This window comes from Lycorma delicatula, chromosome 9 (genome assembly GCF_047948215.1).
Source record: "Lycorma delicatula isolate Av1 chromosome 9, ASM4794821v1, whole genome shotgun sequence".
NCBI lineage: Eukaryota > Metazoa > Arthropoda > Insecta > Hemiptera > Fulgoridae > Lycorma > Lycorma delicatula.
Genome location: NC_134463.1, coordinates 22,168,025 through 22,186,039, shown reverse-complemented (window position 1 = coordinate 22,186,039; position 18,015 = coordinate 22,168,025). Strand labels below are relative to the sequence as shown.

The following is an 18,015-nucleotide window of genomic DNA, read 5'->3' as shown; positions in this document are numbered from 1 at the left end:
CCACACACTAGGCAATTATTTACAATTCCAGGCTGCCAGAAAATGTGCTCTTCGTTTTCTTTATTAGAATAAATAAATAAAAGTTTATCCTCTCACCACTTTCTTCATAAAAAGTACTTCATTAAAAAAAATAATTATATCCACATTTTTTAAATAATAAATCTAAGGAAGTGATTTCAACACAAAGAAACAAAATAAACAACGAAAAAAGAAAATATATAAAAACAATTCAACAAATAATAAAAATAACAAAAATTATGTTGAGAATGCTAACAAACAAGTTCGTGTTTAGAATAAATTAAGCGTTGATGAAATATTTAATAATGTATACCCCCTGAAAAAGTTTCAAACAACACCATTGGTTAGAATCCTAAAATATGAATTTACATGCAACGCAACTGAATATAATAATAATTTAGAATAATACGCAATACGAGAATAAAATGATTATTTTACAATAACATGACATAACTTAATACAATATAATAACGTAATATATAAAATAATTTTCCTAGAAATCATGTACTTGTAATAAGACTCGGCTGTTACTCAAATATGTTTATTGAATGAAAGCTTCTTATAAAAGCAAACTCGACAAAATTAAAAAAAAATTATTTTATTGTTTATTTATTATCTGATTGTGTCAAGAAAATGAGAAAAAAAAACACCTAGTAATTACGACGATAAGAACAAAAATATTGTCAATTAAAAGTAACTGAACAACAGTTTATTCGTCTACATTCAGACACCAAAATGTGATTTCCAACCGGAAGGATTAAATATTCACTTCACTTCAGCTAAAATATTACAGTACATCCGGTTCAGTGAAGAAAAAAATGAGATATCACTTCACTCTTCCCTTTTCATAGTAGCTTGTTATTCTTGAGAAGGGCTAAGCCATTTTTAAGCTATATTGTATTGTCACCCGACCTTGGTAACTGTGCAAAATTTCATCAATAGACAATGTCAGGAAGTATGTTAAATTATTACGCCTGCATACATAATTTCCACCTTAATTTACCCCCGTACGGGGGGATGTTTCCAAAAAGGTAATGGTGGAAAATATTGTACTGTCACCCGACCTTAATAACTGTGCAAAATTTCATCAATAGACAATGTCAGGAAGTATGTTAAATTATTACGCCTGCATACATAATTTCCACCTTAATTTACCCCCGTACGGAGGGATGTTTCCAAAGGTAATGGTGGAAAATATTGTATTGTCACCCGACCTTAGTAACTGTGCAAAATTTCATCAATAGGCAATGTCATGAAGAATGTTAAATTAAGCATGCAAGATTTGAGGACAAACATAAAAAAAACTTGAAAAAACATTGCGAGTTAAAATAAAGCAAGTAATAAAGCCGTAGTAACAGGTAATCTAATAAAGAAGAAACATTGGTGGGGGCTACAGTAATAAAGCTTAATTTACACAGAGCTGTGTAACGATTATCATAACAGAGTGTCAACAAACCATCTCATCTAGATCAGAAATGTATATAAGGTCTCATTTTATCACACATGAGGCGATCGGCAACGTTCGTTTTCACTTTCGTGTCTTGTGTATGTGAATTGTCACAGCAAATTCAAACCAAAAATGTGTTATTGACCCCCGATTCCGATGATAAAAAAATTTAAAACAAAAGCGAATGTAAAGGGTAAGAACTTTAAGGTAAAAATGATTAAAATATAAAATAGGCAATTATAATGGAAGATCTAAGTCGAACAAGCAGCGCTGAACAGAGAACAAAAATTGTACAACCAATGACTGTTGAAATGGATTAACGGTAAAGATCTTTTTCGGTGCAGTAAAATAAAAGCGGAAACTTAAATTTTATATAAGCGTAAAATTGCCGTTAGAGTTTAAATTTTGGTTTATTTCACAAGAGGGAATAATAATATTGTCTACATAAACAAAAAATTACTACTGCTGCCTGTACTTCTACTCGATCAATAAATAAAAGTTCAATTCACCATTCATTAATTATTTATAACAAGACTGGAAGTGTGAAAGACCTATATTAAATTACGTAAATAAAACATTCAATTACCGAACGCGGATCAATCTTTTAGTTTTACAAATAAATCATGACCTTAACACAAAATTCACGGAAAAAAACTTATCTAATCTCTAAATGTAATAATAAATTATATAAAATGCCATTAAAGTTTTTATCACAACTTGTTATCCGCGTTATCGATTCATAAAAAAAAAAATAAATAAATCAAAAATATATAACAAATAAGACGAATAATCATTTCTAAATATTATACATCGTTTTTTTATTAAAATTATTACAAAAAAAGTTTAATTACGGTTCTATTAAAGGCCATTATTTATCATTCACGACTGAAGTATCAGTAAATTGAAAAATGGCCGATAACCGCAAAACCGTTAGTTCAAAAAAATTAAAATTGGATAAGAACAATGAGAAAAACCTAATTATTATCTGTAATAAAACTATAAAAAAACAATAGTGTGTTCTAACACACTATTGTTTTTTTTAGCTTAGGAGAAGCAAATCAATCCGTTTCAACACAGATTGGATACACGAATTAATTAAAATTTAATATATTGTTTTACATTATCTGTATCGATTTTACTTGTGGTTGTGACGCATGTAAAGTATCTGAGATAGATAGAAACGCTTATCAGCGTCTTTATTTGTAGTGGTATTCATTATACAGCCAGTTTTCCAGCGGTTGAGTATCACTTTTAAATCTGATCATTTGGAATACGGTAAACTTGGCTTCCAAGTTATGCAAAACTATTTTAGTTCAGAAAAAAAAAACTAACGGGAAACCACTTCACTCCTCATTTTCCTTAAATAAACCTGACACGATATTTATTATTCTTGGTAACGGATATTCCGGTTACGAGCATGATTTGTATCTCTTATTAGGTCACCTACAACAATTTTACTTATGGCACGGAATTCAGTTAAAGATTAAATGAAGTTACATACACGTACACGAATAAAACGTATCTGGGAAATAAAAAAGGACTATTTAAAAATCTTTATCATTATTATGAAACAAGTTATTAAAATTCAAACATCACCAAATAATATTTATTTTAAAAACAGTAAAACAATAAACGACGGATAATTTGATAAAAATAAACGAATTACAAATTATTGAAATAATTTTTAAATTAGTAAAAAGCATACAAAAACATCTTTACCTCTCAATTTAAATTAAATTATCTCATTTCAAATAAACTCATTTGATATACTCGTAAAAAAGTGTGTTTTTACATTTCGACATCAAAATGTGCGATAAGATTTAATATAATAACCCCAGTGACTAAGTAGTACAAAGGGATATTTATAAGAGAAAAGCTACTTAATGTACAGATACAGTATCTATTATCTATCCAAAAAGTTTTTGGCTTACCATACGCTATTAAACACACAACTCATATGAAGCAGGTAATGCGTATAGAACGGAGAATTTCCAATTTTTTTTAACTTTGCCAAAAAAAAAATCCTACAAAGAAAGAGCATCTTTACGCCAGAAATTTGTTTGACAGCATGCAAATACATTTAGTAGTTTTTTTTTTTAGATTAATCTTCAAAATTTGTTACCTTATCTCCTTTCTCCTAAAAAGTTATAAAATTTATATAAATAAAAATTTAAATGTTCGTTTGTTCAAAATCTTAAATCTCAGATGTCACACCTGTGACAGGTAAAAACATACTTTTTTTTAAAAAACAGCGCTATCTGTTGGACGTAAAAACAACACACGCTACACTAAATAATTTACGATTCCATTTCAATGCTTCCGATAAGTGTGTCCGCTATAGACTAAAATACTGCTGGACCGATTTACGCACGGGGAAAAAGGGAGAAAGAAAAAATCGGAAAAGGGAAATAGGGAAAAACCGAAAAAGGGAAGAAAAGGAAAATGGAAAAAATAAATGGGGGAAACTGCGAAAAGGAAAATGAGAAAGAAGAAAAGGGGGGAAATATGGAGAAAAGAGAATGTTGTAAAACAGAAAATGAGGAAAGGAAAGGAGGAAGTGGAGAAAAGTAAAGGCTAATTTTTGTGAAGTTCCGTAATGTTCATTTTGTTAATGTTGTATCAAATTTAATACTCAAATATTGCAAGAGCGAAGCATTGCCGGGTCGGCTAGTAAATAATAAAAATTATTATTGGTCTACCGATAATAAAATAAGCTAACAATATATCATAAGCAGGTTACAGTATAATAATTATCAATACAGAATACGGTTTCGCAATAATATATTATTTATGGTTGTTAATATTAAACTGTAGAAGATTTTATCGTAAAAAATAATATACATGATAACAATATATGAAACAATTTTTACAGCTTTAAAACTGTCTTACCATTTGTTTGAAGAAAAAATTACTTTAATTCAAAATTTTCAAATTTTTTTAACTCATAATTTTGTTTAATGTATTTTTTATCTTCTTTTAATTTAGGAAGTCCACGTAAAATGTAAAGATTTTACGATGAATTTAAGAAAATAGAATTCTGTGAACATTTAGGTTTAAATGTGTAAACTTAAGATATAATATTTGCAAGGTACTATTCTAATAACATTTTAAAGCTATCCAAGGTTAATTAATTAAGAAACGGTAGGAAAAACATAAGCCAAAAACTATGCAGGAAAGATAATATTAATTATCGCGGATGTGAAGGTAGAAAAATCTTTTGAGGGATTAAGAAATCAACAAAAACAAGAAAGGAATTGAGAACTGCTTTCAACTAGTCAAATGACAGGTTAAAAAAAAATAAAAAAGAAACGGCAAGTTTTAAACAAAAATTTATTTAAAAATACAGGAGGAAGTTTGTGATTTTAAATCGATCCATAATTTATCAGAACATTTTTTTTTTACTTTCCAAACTAGATAGCTCTAGAAGGGAAAGTATTGTAATCGGTCCAATTTGAGCATATACGGCTTTCACCGTACTTGACGTTTTGACATCTAATGAACCCAAAAAAACCGGTTGGAAATTTTCCGGATGTACGTGTACGAGTTTTCCCGATGTTCGTGTGTGTTCACACACACTCTATATATAAAGCAGTGACGCCATTAAATTTTCAACTTAAAAGATCAAGGGAGGCTGCAAAGCAAGGTCACCCTCAGTATCTTCAGATTTTGCCTAATTACGGACATATCCTTCTTAGGAACATTTGTTAACAAAATTAAAATATAAAAATATTTTTAAAAAATCTGTTGCAAAATCCCCCCATTTTAAAAAATGCTGTTGTAGTCGTCTGATATGTTCTGATGTCACAGGTGAACGGTAGACTTAAATAAATGAATAATATTTAAAGGTAAAAAAACGTAACTCCGTCTGACTGGGTCTCGAATTCAATCGCCCGGTCGACTCGGGCCTGGTGCGTTAAAACTCGCGGCTGCACCACCTGCTAACCGTACAAGCGAAATTTGTTCTATGTAAGTTGTAAACGAAAAAATATTGTATTTAAATAAAATTATAAATATTTTTAATTAAGTTGTGTGTGTGTGTGTGTGTGTGTGTGTACGCCGTGCATCAGAAACAAACCATAGTTGTAGGGCAACTATGATATAGCTTCTTTTACTTTCTTTTAAAAGCAACCAAATTATTAGAAATAACACAAACGCAGATTGCAATGCGAAACACTGTACACCACACGATGCTTAAGATTGAAAACAAACATTGTAGACACTGTGGTAAGGAAACAATCTAAATAAAGAAATCTTGTTTAAAACTCTATTATTCAATAACTCTGAAATGATAATATCTCTTTTTGGTCTGGACATTAGCTAACTAGAAGGAAGTCATCAAATAGAGAAAATTTAAATGTAATTTTATAGAAGAGTGAAAACAAATTTTCCACATGGTGACCGCTAACTAAAGGCAACATAATCGGGCTTGGTGTAGCGACTGGCATTTCCAATCGCAAACCAAAATTCAGCACGCGCTCAGCATTTTCCTACTGGAATAACCTTACCGCAATTACAGAATTTCGATCAGAGGAACGACTTGTCGATGTCGTTCCAATACCAGTTATTCATTTCCGAGACTGCCACCGTAACTTAATGCGATCACCCAAATCCACATGACTTACCTTGCCGGGGAAAGCAGTTTCGCCAGTTAACACAACAAACTCAGGGGCCTAACCCGACCTGTAACTACCTACTACACACATAGAAGACCCTAAATCTGACCGACCTGTATATCATGGAGAATCAATCTTTTTTTAAAGTACAACCTTCCTGTATACTCTGGAAAATAAAGGCTAACTCCAAGATTCTAATATCTGATCGGCTGAGGTTTTGTTCAACATTAACTCAAGCCAACCGTCACTTATGGTTCCAAAAACTATAATCATTGGAATTCACATTTGTTTAATTGGATAATTGTACACCCAGTCACGCGTATCCCAAATTCAGGCACCTGCATATATCAGGGTTCTTAATCAACCATCACAATGAAGAAACATTAATTATAGACATCTTTAAAAGGTTGTGCAAGTTTATATTTTTTTATATTTCTAATATGTATGTACTAATGACTTTCTTATACAAACTAAATTTTTTTTTTTTGTTTGGGGGCGAAAAACGCCTGTGCGTTATCATCGCCCGGAATTTTTATTAATAAAAGAGCAAAATAACTCTAAAATAATAAAACTTATAAGGTGTAAAATTATTATAAATCATATAATAAAAATTTATTAAAATAAAAGTCAAAAAGTGAAATAAAACTCAAAACTAATATCGCAGACGGAGTCTTTAAAATATAAAAATTAAAATAATAGAATAAAGAAACTATATAAAACTTACCTAATTCCGATAGGTTGTGCAAAAGGCTCCCTTCTCGGATAATAAAATTAAAGACATAGAACCAAAAAAAAAATCAAAATAGAAAGTAAAGGTTAAAAATTATCAAAAATCTTCTAGCATAAAAATAATATATACGATAATATTAAATTTTTTGCAGTAACCTGGTACTATACAAAAACATCCGGTTCAGAATTTCGTTATTATTGTACAAGATATCACGGATTTTTCTGGGTAGATTAAATTTACGACGCAACGCCGCATAACATATGCAGTCTATGAGAATGTGGTGCACAGTCATGCGACAGTTGCATCGTGTGCATAGGGGTGTGATTCCTCCCGACATTAGGTACTCGTGTTTAATTCTCGTATGTCCTATCCGTAACCGGCAGAGGACCACTTCCTCACGACGAGTTTTTCTGCAAGAGGAGTCCCATGGCAACACTGAATCTTTAATCCGTCGGAGTTTATTATCAACGGTAGTCGCCCAGTCACTTTGCCACCTTGCTCTGGGTGATTGTTTCATACGATTAATAAAATCAAAGCTCAGGTGGTGAAAGGAGGTTGAATACACGCTTCTTTGGTAGTATAATCTGCTTGTTCATTACCTGGAATCCCTACGTGGCTAGGGACCCAGCAAAAACTTACATCTGTGTTGCGATTACCTAACTCAGCGATATCATTGTAAATTTCAATGACAATAGTATGTTTGGAATAAAAGTTTTCTAACGCCTGGAGAGCACTACACAAGTCAGTGCAAATAAGAATGTTTCTATATTTAGGGTTAATGATATTTAGAGCCCTATTTATAGCGAGTAGTTCAGCGGTGAACACAATCGTAATACCGGGTAAGCCAAACATATAAGTTCTTTCATTGACAACAAAAGCACAACCAACGGTATCGTCTTTTTTCGATCCATCAGTGTATATCACCTTGTCTGGGTTCGTCTTGGTGAGAATACACTGAAACATTTGCCGGAAAACAGTAGGTGGTGTTGATTGTTTATCGTATGTTGGAAGGTCAAATGTAAAATTTACAAGGTTTATTCTCCACGGAGGATATGAGCACGAACATGATGGAAAGAACGACGTAGTGTCTACATTTTTATGCTGCAGCAGACGTCGGGTACGGCCACCCACAAGTGCAGTACAGCGTGGACGGTCCTCATACTTCCTTAAATTAGGATTTCTACGAACTGGGTCAAAATCCGGGTGATTTGGCTGTCCTTTGAGACGGGCAAAATAAGATAACAAAAACTGGTCTCGTCTATCCCAAAGTGGGATAGACTGCATTGCTTCTTATATTGCAAGAAATACAACAACGTTGACTATCTCTTATTAGATCATCAATAATATAAATCATATTAGAACCTAACACCTTGATGATGTGAAGCAGCATAAGACCATTAAACAAATTTATAGATGGACAGTTAATTACTTGATTGCCCATCAGTAACACCAGAAGGTTATTTTGTTACACTGTAGAATGTTTTATTGCAGAGCGTTTTATTAATTATTATTTGGCGTAAATACTCGTACATTCTTTATATTGTTACTACATTAATGTATATTTAATACATCAATGTGCGTTGCAATTTATTCATTCCATATTGAATAGAGGCAATGTATGTATGGATTGTTTTTTAACAAGAATACATTAATTTGTTTTACTCTGTCTTAATGTTTCTTATAGCTATGATGGATTTTAAAATACAGTAAAAAACGGTCTATTCAAAGTTACCTTCAGTGAAAAAACACAAATTTACCCCATTTTCCTTATTAAACCTGATATGAGATGCTCGCTACCTTTAAAATGGTATGCCAGTTTCAGGAGTGGGTTGCTTCTCATGACAGATCACCTACGATTATTTTGGCTACGGATATGGACCCTTACATAAATAACGTTTCTTATTTAACAATTAACATTAAAATTTAAATTCGTTTTCTTTTCACATTTCAGCATTTTCCGGTGATTTTAATTATTTTCAAACGTATACATGGATTATTCTATATATGCAGAAGGTAAGGGAAATAATTTGGGAATTGATTCTAGAACTTGAAATAAGTAAGAAAGTTCATACATACATGTCCGAAAACGCTTTATTACACGTTTTGATAACATTTATTAGTTATTTAACAAAATTATTGTACTTCAAACTAAAAAACGTTTTTCGTCACCGAACCTTTCTATTTCATTATTTTTTTTTTTTTTTTTAATTATTTAGTCACTATTATTTAATTTATTATTATTTAAATTTTTTATTACTGGTTATTTATTTATTACTACTTATTTAGTCATTTAAAAAAAATTATTGTACTTCAAACCCAAAAAAACGTGTTTTTCGTCACCGAATTTTTCTTTATTACTTCGGACAACATGAAAACAGTTTGGGAACTTTTTTATCCGATTTTTTATGACAAAAACCATAAGAAACCATCAAGTTTACCCACCTTATACAACGTCAGTTTGATCTCATTTTACCGGGAGGAAGTGAAATCCGGACGAAATTTCTCGCTAGCCGTAACTCGATAATAAAGCCTTGGACATAGGCTTGTATGAACCTTTTTCTTTATTTCAAGCTCTAGAATCAGATCCCAAACTATCTCCCTTTCCTCCTGAATCATTCTGTACATTGTTATTAATCTAATTTATTAACGATCACAAACCTGAAGGTTTTTTGAGTGATCAAATACCATTAATTTGTCTTTAACATGGATAAAGCCTAAGAACATAAAAGTTTAGTAATCATTAAACGGGTATCCTCAGCCGGAAAGAATTATGCGGCGCCACACAGAAGAAACTTTACCAAGTAATGATGAATGATTTTTTTTTATTGATATTGACTGGTAAAATCATTAGCCATTAGAAATGCTAATAGTAAAGTGTGTAACTGCTCACATCCGTCTTTAACTTCGATTAACTGCTTAAAACAATTATAAAACATAGCTTAAATTATTAGGGGTATATTTACACAATCCTCAATTTCCAGGATGCTACTCACTTTGAGACGTTCCAGCAATTCTGCAGAATCAATGACTAAAATTTACTATTCGTAAGTAAATAACTATGAATGTTATTGATCGCTTAGAGTACGAAAATATTATCAGTTTCACTTATGTTTGGAAGTGACGTATATACAAACTATTCATTCGAATGCACAGCTCGGTTATTATGAAACTATTTCTACCGTGGTTATTTTATACATCGACTGCCTCCCGATATAACTAGACTTAAGGAACAATAAAACCATAAAGAAAATAATCTTTCAAATAAGCGAGTCAATGATGTGTCCTCTTAATATTATTTGTATAATTTCATAATTCTAAGACGTGCCGAGCTAAGCCATCAGGAAACTAAGAAAACTATCAGGTTTCATTAGATGAACAGAGGAAACTCTATGTTCATCTAATGCAACTTATGGCACAGCTGTTGATAGAAGTAATTTTCCTGAAAGTTTTTTTTTCTTTTTGTAAGTTAATAGACTTGACTAGATATTTATATAAAAGTGGAATATAAATGTTATACATTAAATATGTATATATATAAAACGTTAATGTCTGTCTGTGTGTGTCGCTCAAACGCTCAAGGACAGCCTTAGAAGGGCCTTCGAAAGCAACTGCCAAGTGAGGCTAGAGCCCGAAAAAAGTACTTATCTGTTGATGGAAGGAAGGCCTGGAAAGACTGAAACGGACTACCAGAAGATTGTACAGGAAGGCCAAAGTAAGTGGCCGCCAAGCACACTAGAACCCCTAAAAAATAAGAGGCACATGCTTCCCAAATTCCTGTTGACAGAAATCAGGGACTCCCAACAAAACAGCCAGATAACATTTTGCCTAGATAAACAAAGGCGGCGAAACATCCGGACTAAACTGGATTCTCTCCAGGAATCCGGAGGCGATACTGGGTACTGTGAAGTTGACCAATAGCAAATATTCAAAAAATCAATTCAACGCTACGACGAGCGAGAAGTGCCATTGGGGCAAATTAAGATCTAAAGCCAGTCGATAAAATGGATTTACGACACCATTTTGCGACCCAGGTTGGCATACGTAACTATCATCTGGTGGAGCAAATTTTATAGATCACAGCATCGAAACGGCTGGAGAAAATCAGGAGACCGATACAAAGGTACTTTTTCGTTTTACGCCCCCCATTTTTTTCGCATTTTTTTACATAACAATTACTTAATGTACATGTTTTATAATAATTGATGAATAAAACATTACAGAAATACTGTAGTAACCGTGTAACTCAATAAAAATAACCCAGTAATACATTACAGAAAACAAACTAACATGCACTTTACACCGGTCATTTAAATATTCTCCATATTAATATATTTTACGCATTAAAAATATTATAATTATTTCTTATAATCTTTCTTTCTTTTTCCTGTTTAGCCTCCGGTAATTACCTTTCAGATAATACTTCAGAGGATGATATGTATGAGTGTAGTCTTGTACAGTCTCGGTTCGACCATTCCTGAGATGTGTGGTTAATTGAAACCCAACCACCAAAGAACACCGGTATCCATGATCTTCAAATCCGTGTAAAAATAACTGACTTTACTAGGACTTGAACGCTGGAACTTTCGACCTCCAAATCAGCTGATTTGGGAAGGCGCGTTCACCACTAGACCAACCCGGTAGGTTTAATAAATATAATCCTTTCTTTCTTTTTCCTGTTTAGCCTCCGGTAACTACCGTTTAGATAATACTTCAGAGGATGATGTGTATGAGTATGAATGAAGTGTAGTCTTGTACATTCTCAGTTCGACCATACCTGAGATGTGTGGTTAATTGAAACCCGACCACCAAAGAACACCGGTATCCACGATCTAGTATTCAAGTCCGTGTAAAAATAGCTGGCTTTACTAGGACTTGAACGCTGGAACTCTCGACTTCCATATCAGCTGATTTGGGAAGACGCGTTCACCACTAGACCAACCCGGTGGCTTAATAAATATAATCCAATCAAACTTAACCTAACGCTTGCTAACCTCGACTAATTAACAGTAATTATTTAAAATAATAAATAATTGCAATAATTACTGAATTTATTATTTAAATAATCAAAACATTACTCTTAGTCATGGTTGGCGAGCGAAGCGAGCGTAGGTTTTAGTTAGATTATATTTCTCTGAAATACCTCCAAATACCCCAATTTGGAAGAATTCTGCTTCTGTTGTACTTTCTTTTTGAAAATGAGGACTCGTCTATTTCTACCGTTATTCCTGGACCAAATACCTTTTATGGGTTTTTTAATACATGATCAGCACACACACCTCTTTCAGGTAAATTTTCCAGTTCTTTATTGCTTCACTTGAAATTAACTCACGCTCACTTCGTTCGCTAACCTCGACTAATATGTTTAAAGCGACAGATACAAAATAGATTGTTGCTGTGAGTTTCTCTAATAATTCACTAATTATTATAAAACATGCTATATTAAATAATTTTATGTGAAGAAAAATCCGAAAAGGTGGAGGGGGGCGTAAAACGAAAACGTACCCAACCTAGAGAAATTATTGATGCCATAGATACCACATCTACAACAGCCCTCAATGTCCTCACGGTCACAGCCCCCTTATATCTGACCCTGCAGGCAGAGGCTGTAGCTACTCTACTGATGATCAAGATAACTTTGGCAAAGAAAAGGCATGGTTATCTTCATTTTCCAGATTGCCAAAAGAACTTACAAATACAAACATTCTGTACTTGAAAATGGTCTGGACAACTGAAGTATTTGTTTGACAAGAAATACAGAACTAGTTTCCCCTCGCACCTGGAGGCTAGGAAGACCTGCGCCGGGCAGGTCTTTCTGCGGCCGGGGACATCTGGACACAGATGGCTTCTGTAGCGGGAGACCCAAAGGCGTTGTAGTACACCACAAGAGAAGCGGCAGTAGTTTTACCATTTCGATGGTAAACCTATCCACAATCTTTCAGACCGAGATTATGGCAAAAATCCAGTGGCCATATTAAACCCTGGAAACCCCTTGCAGGCCCTACAAGCATTTATTACAAAACCCGAACTAGTATTGGAATACCAAAGGATGCTCAATAAGCTAGCATGGAACAAACCGCTGGTACTAATCTGAATCCTCGCACATTCGGGAATCCGAGGAAATGAAGTAGCGGACAGAATAGCCAAACTTGAAGTCAAGGAAAAATTCACCAGCCCAGAACCGTTAGTAGATGTTACCTACAAATCTGTGCAAGAAACCATTAAAAACTAGATCAAAGAGGAACATCGCAAAGAGCGGGTGAAAGCTAAAATGAGTGTTTTAGCTTGCCGCCAAGCTAAAACACTAATGGGGAATAAAATAAATAAAACCAGTATATGTTCAATAGAAGCGATGCGACAAATTTCATGAGCATAGTTACATAGCACAGAGGCACGCTATTACAACCCCATCTTAGGACTAGAATATAGTCTTCTATGTCGCTTTTGCTCAGAGGAGAATATGAGACTTCGGCTCATTTTCTGTCACGTCCAGCCCTATTTGATAGGAGGATCCTGACAGGATCGTCCCAGCTAACCGAGGAGAAATAAAGGAAATTTCACAGCTTCAGGCCCCTTCCCCTTCTTTGGAGAGGAACTAACTCCAAATAGTTGTAATATTTACCGATTGATTTTGCTTAAATTCTGTATGAAAAAATGAACCAACGATTAAGTGCAATACTAAACAGTTAACAAAAACTTCCAATATCGCAAATTGAAATACAAATTTATATAAATAAAAAAAAGGTTAAAATTATTGGAAGAAATACTTCTGTAAAGGTAAATTTCAATTGGTCTCCTTCAGTCACCTAAATTATGCAATATTGGATTAATTTCTATTTAGGTTGGAAGAATAAAATATTCATTGTCATACGATACCAGTTGATGCTAACATAAATATTAACAAAAATAAATTGACTACAATGACTAGAATTATTTCAATAGTCTTTGATTAATAATACACCTTTTTTAATTACAGAACTACATAGATAAAACTAAATTTATTTTAAAAATGGCATTTATCTTATGATTTTAAACATTACATGACCTACAATATATTTTCCTTAAACAACAATAGGCTTAAAACTACATTTAGCTCAAACACTTTCTCATTATTTCAAAAAGAACAAATATGTAAAATTAAAAAGATGTTTTACGGATTTTTTTCAAAGAATTAAAAATATTTTCTTTACAGATTATTTTTCAGAGTATAAATAAGAGTGCCGTGCATTTTAGGGCATACGAGCTCTAAGAATCAGCAATGGGAAACTTTTGTAATACAGCCAAATTCAACCATGCTGCAATCGTAAAGCATTATATTACCTATAATTCATGAATTACTTAAATCAGAACTTTTATAATCTCCTCAGCACACATGCATGCCTTTTTCATAATTTTACTCATACTAAAATTAGCGCATTATAAATATATTTAATAGTGAAACAAGCATAGCAATTATAGATAACCTGACAGTTCGTTTCAAAAATGGCATAACTACTTTAAAAAATAACATTGTGCCAGTATACTAATGAGGGTAAAGTAAAAAATGAACGTGTTTATTACATTTTCCTCTTCACAAAGCCAAATTTAAGTTTATTATTATCATCAGACCAAATCCACTGAAATACAAGTGATATTCAGCCATACAGGTAACACCTCACTCTGTTTACCACCGGGTCTAGCGGTATAATGGACATCATTACTTTCAGAGAAAGTTAATATAGTAGAAAGATTGGTTACTGTAGCATTAACAAAAATAGATGCTTGCTATCAGTTTATTATATAATATTAAAACTCTGCATAAAAATACAATATTTTAATTTATATAATTTTTGTTTGACCAATGAAATTTTGTGTATTTTCATTTTTGAAAATGAAAAATATAAATATGTTTATTTAATATAAGTTGCTGCAGCTTCTTTACTAATACTTAAATAAATAAAGTGTAATATTTAATAATATTTTTATTCTCCATTACAGTAATAAAATAAAAAATAATTTACATTAGGATATGGTTACAATACAAATAAATTTGACTTAAAGAAATAAAATCAAATTTTCCATCAAATATAACCAAATTATTAAGCAGAGTATAATAAGCAGTAAGGAATAATACACAATACCATTCTTAAGAGAGAAAGAGAAAAGGATTAAAAACGAATAAGAGAAATGTTTACATTTTAAACAATAAATCAACATCTATTTATACTGTTTTATCTCATTTTATGTCATAATAATTTAAACTAATGACCAACTCTATTTGAAAAATACAGAATATCAACTTGATCTAATTATTTCATATAATAGATTATATTCAGTCGTAAACATCTGTTTTACTTAATTTAAATATAATATTTTTAATTAATAAAATAATATTAAATTACTAGATAATAATATTTCACATAATCTTAAATATTTGTAGGCAGAAGTAAACATTTAATTAACAGTTTAATTTCATTCTAACATGTAAACTTTTATTGTTTCAAATTATATTAAGGAAATTATCTCATAAGCTATAATCACACAATCATGTTGAGTTAATATGTGCTTCATTGAAGTGAGGTCAGTAAAATTTAGTAAAGACATAAGATATGACAGGTAAAATCTACAACGACAGTCAATGTAATAAAAAATAATTGTAATCAGATACTGAGTTGCGGCACAAAGTAGAAAGAAGTCGACGTCACATTTAAATGATTTTATATTGCTAACTGACTAGATAAGAAGTTCTGTCTCCACAGTTTATAAGCCTTGAAAGGTGTAATAAATCAAATTACTGGATTTAATTCAAATAATAAGCATTTTGATAGGAGAGACATCCCAATACCCATGGCAGACAAATCACAATCTCACACAATTTCTTTTTAACCATGCAATTTGGGGTATTTTTTATGTCCCCTAACACAATTTTAAGCAAACAGCCAAGAAAAGTCCTTCAAACCGCCAACAAAGTTTAATGTCAATCATTCAACTTTATGGACAAAAGAAGTTTTATTAATTTAGTTATGCACATAAAAAAATAGAATAATATTGACAAAAAGTTTACATAAAATTTAAAAGAAAAAAATATTTATCTATGTACTGAAATAATTACAAGTTATAAGCTATGCATTATGTAACTAGTCAATAAAGAAATGTTTTATAACACATAAATGTAAATAAAAAAATATTTGTTTAATAATAATTTTTAATACATCAACTTATGATACAGCAACTATTTAGGTCTGCTAAATAAATAAACTGATGATAAAAAAATCATTAACACTTGTTAATGATTTTTTCTTTTACTGTACTACACTATACTATATTAATATAAATACATTACACTTACATACTATACATCTTATACATACTATATTAGAAACAAAATTAACAACATATTAAATTTACACTGTTACTCGCAGTTACATGACTACTTATTCAATAATAAGTTTAATAAATAGACATTTAAAAACATAATCACTGAAAATAATTAACAAATTATCTGAACTTATTAAATAATTCAAGCAGACAGCTAGGGCACCTGTTAAAACACAATGGACCTTTTCATAACGTGAAGTATGTAAAGAATTAAAAAAATGTATACATAAACATAACTTCAGTAATCTGTATTAATAAACAAAAAGAAAAACCATGGTTAAAATGAAAATAGAATTAAAAAGTTACACAAGCTAGTCAAGACTATTATCCGCTCAATCTGTTTACGTATAGTAAAAATAATAACTAAGATTTGACATAGTAAATCAATACAGACAATCTATTACATAAACAAAAACCTTATCTAACGTTCTTATGCATACAAAATTAACCATTTCATTCATATCAATGGGTAAACAAACGTAAATAAAAACGGGTAAGTCAACTCGGTCAAGAACCTATTCACACTGGCGTAACGGTTTATTCCAGTAATAATTTGAAAAAAAAATTCAAGTTCAAAATAACAATTGAGATTAGATTAACAAACGTTAAGAAAATAAACTGTTGCTATAAAACCCACAATAAAAAAGTAACACATTAAACTAAGTTTAATTCATACGTATTACAATGTAACAAAAATTAAAAAGTTCAATTACTTACAACATTTTCTCTAACAGTATTATGAAAGATTTGTTGACGTATATCATCACTATCATCTTCCATTTTCACCTGGGCTGGGGCCAGTTTCTACTGTTTACGAATGCTAATTCAATAAACAATCCAATATCAAGCTGAAAACACATTTTGATAAAATATATATTAAAAACGCACAGAACTAAATGGACTCCATTACGCAGAGTGCAACAACCACAGCTCCACTACTACGCACGACGTCAACAAACTAAGCTCACGAGACAGTCAATCTGTATAAGAATTTAATACTGAATCATTGGTTACAAAACTATTCTAGCGCTACTAGCGACAGTTTGAAAAGACAAATTCTAAAAACTCAATAACCTAACAGCTATATATTTATTTAATATATCTAAATATTTATGGAATTTATAAAAGAAATACTTATTTGTCGCGTTTTATGATGAAAATCTAATATCAAACAGCGAAAATAACATTTATATTAAAGAAATATTTATTATTAAATATATTGTAGTATTTAAATTAATTGCTGTGTCCTGCGTGATTGGCGGTGATTTGAAGAAACATTGAAGGTTCAATATGAAATCATTTCAGTTACTACTCTTACTGACACTACAAAGCGATTTGTACAGTTAAAAGATTATCTGAAAATCCTCTGTTATCTGGCGATGTAGAATTTTCGTAATCAATAATTATTTTAAAAAAATGTATACTAAGATTGTTTATTTTGATGATCCTTTATATACTAAATTTTATTTTTCATTCAATAAACAAAATACTGAATACATTAGCATATTATAATAATAGTTTATGCACGAAATTTATTTTTCATAGATATGCAATTAATATGAAAATGAAAAAACGATTTTTAAATTGCACCATTGATCTACTTTAACATAATTTCTAAATTAATTTGTTTTTGATTCAATACTGAAAAAAATGCAAAGTAACTTATTTTTTATTTTATTTTAATTTAATGTAAGAAAAATTAAGGCTAAAAAAGGTTATGTGCGATCAACAGCTAAGCTAATTCTACTTCTTTATAAATACTTTTGTAACAAAAAGTACACGAACTGTACTTTAAATCGGCAAATTTCTCAATTTCTTTCTGAACATAATTACAGTGAATTGTATTCAATCAT

The 18,015-nt window shown here is 31.3% G+C and overlaps 1 protein-coding gene across 1 annotated transcript in view; it reads right to left on the bottom strand.

The window, feature by feature from the left end:
* Positions 1 to 17,134, bottom strand: part of lili (LMBR1-like protein lilipod) — a 164,106-nt gene extending 146,972 nt beyond the window's left edge. Inside the window, exon 1 of the mRNA XM_075375455.1 lies at positions 16,880 to 17,134. Coding sequence (XP_075231570.1) covers positions 16,880 to 16,942 — 63 coding nt within the window. The 5' untranslated portion in view covers positions 16,943 to 17,134. The remainder of the gene's footprint in view (positions 1 to 16,879) is intronic.
* Between the last annotated feature and the right edge of the window lie 881 nt (positions 17,135 to 18,015).